The 1,490-nt window shown below is 56.5% G+C and overlaps 1 protein-coding gene across 1 annotated transcript in view; it reads right to left on the bottom strand.

Moving 5' to 3' along the window:
* Window positions 1–938: 938 nt before the first annotated feature.
* Window positions 939–1,490, bottom strand: part of HPDL (4-hydroxyphenylpyruvate dioxygenase-like) — a gene marked incomplete at its 5' end in the record, with an annotated part of 830 nt that continues 278 nt past the window's right edge. The window contains one exon of the mRNA XM_009084991.1: window positions 939–1,488. Within this exon, the coding sequence (XP_009083239.1) occupies window positions 939–1,488 (550 nt within the window). The remainder of the gene's footprint in view (window positions 1,489–1,490) is intronic.

Raw genomic sequence — 1,490 nt, 5'->3', positions numbered from 1 at the left:
TTTGTTAATGCACCCATGAGCCCTTCAGCTGAGCATTAACTCCTGGTGACTCCAAATAGGGCACCCAGAGCACCTCTCTTCTGAGGGCAGCATCAGCCCCCAAGGGCTGTACTCCTCCTGCCTATAGGCTGTTCCTCCCTGGGGCCAAACAACTGTCCCTGGGACTTTTTGTAGGGTTTTATCCTCCTTTTTTACCTTTTCTGTTGGGCTGTTCCTCACTATTTGCACTGGGGCTTTCCCTGACTGTGATGCCCCCTTGCAAAGGCACAAGCCCTGGAGCTGGCAGGGACAGAGCCAGTCCTGCTGGGGTGCAAGGGGCAATGACTTCAATTTAGGGACTGCCAGAGGGGGGACAGCTTGCCTCGAGGTGTGGAAAGGGCCCATTCATTCTCAGCTGGCACATCTTAAATGGGAGGATTAAAAACTCAAAGCAGTGCTTGTAAGTTAATTCTTTAATCGAGAGGAGCAAGAGGCCACCACTTGCCCCACACAGGGGCTGGCTGTGCTCTGGGTGGTACTGTTGGTGAGGGGCCATGTCTGTGACCCCCAGCTTCTCCACTGCCCTCTGGCAGCCCCTCATCCCCCTACAACTGGGGGTGTTGCTGTGCCAGCACTGCTCTTGGTCATGCTGCAGGAACAAGTCTCAATAAATTAAGATGAAACTTCTTCATGTGTGGTTGATAAACCACTGGGAACCCAGGGAGGGGGAGAAATCACCCTCCAGCCTGGGTGGGGGATGCTCAGAGCCCGGCTGGAATTGGCCTTGAGTGACTTGCTCCCATGCTGAGTTGGCTCTGGGTTGACCTGGAGTCCTCCCTTGGTCCCTGCCCACCTGGGCCATGCCACAGGCAGCTGCTGGGATCTCTACAGTGGTGTATTGCCCCAGGATTGGACCGCAGAGGATGGGGAGCTAAGGGAGGAGGACTGTAGTGTTGCCATTACTGCTGCTGGTCCATATAGACCTGCACAGCTTTCCACAGTGCCCGTATATTGCCTTCCCCAAAGCCTGGCGCTCCCCGACGGTCAATGAGCTCCAGGAAGAAGGTCTCCTCAGAGAATATGGGATGGGTGAAGATCTGCATCAAATACTCCTGAGAAGTTTTCTCTCTGGCATCAGTGCCGAGCTGGCCCTTGTCCCCAGGCACTGTGGTGTCCAGGAGGATGCCAAGCTCTGCCAACATGCTGGGATCCTGCCCAGCCCCCTGGATCTCCTCTGCTTTGCCCCCCTGGCTGTAATAGGTGGTGGGGGGTGTGAAGAACTGCACACCCTGCTGCTGCAAAGCCCTGGTTGTGGTGACGATATCAGTGGTGCAGAGGCCGACGTGCTGGATCCCAGCCCCACCATGCTGCTCCAGGAATGTGTCAACTTGGTTGGTGCCATCCTGTGAGAGGGACTCGGCGAAGACGAGCTTACATCCATGTGCTGGGGCACCCTGGGCACTCTGCAGCGCGAGGAGCAGCATACCCACCCCTTGTCCCCCCAGCACATA

Source organism: Acanthisitta chloris, unplaced genomic scaffold (genome assembly GCF_000695815.1).
Source record: "Acanthisitta chloris isolate BGI_N310 unplaced genomic scaffold, ASM69581v1 scaffold28751, whole genome shotgun sequence".
Classification (NCBI taxonomy): Eukaryota; Metazoa; Chordata; class Aves; order Passeriformes; family Acanthisittidae; genus Acanthisitta; species Acanthisitta chloris.
The sequence above is the reverse complement of the archived record's forward strand: the minus strand, read 5'-3'. Positions and strand labels throughout refer to the sequence as shown.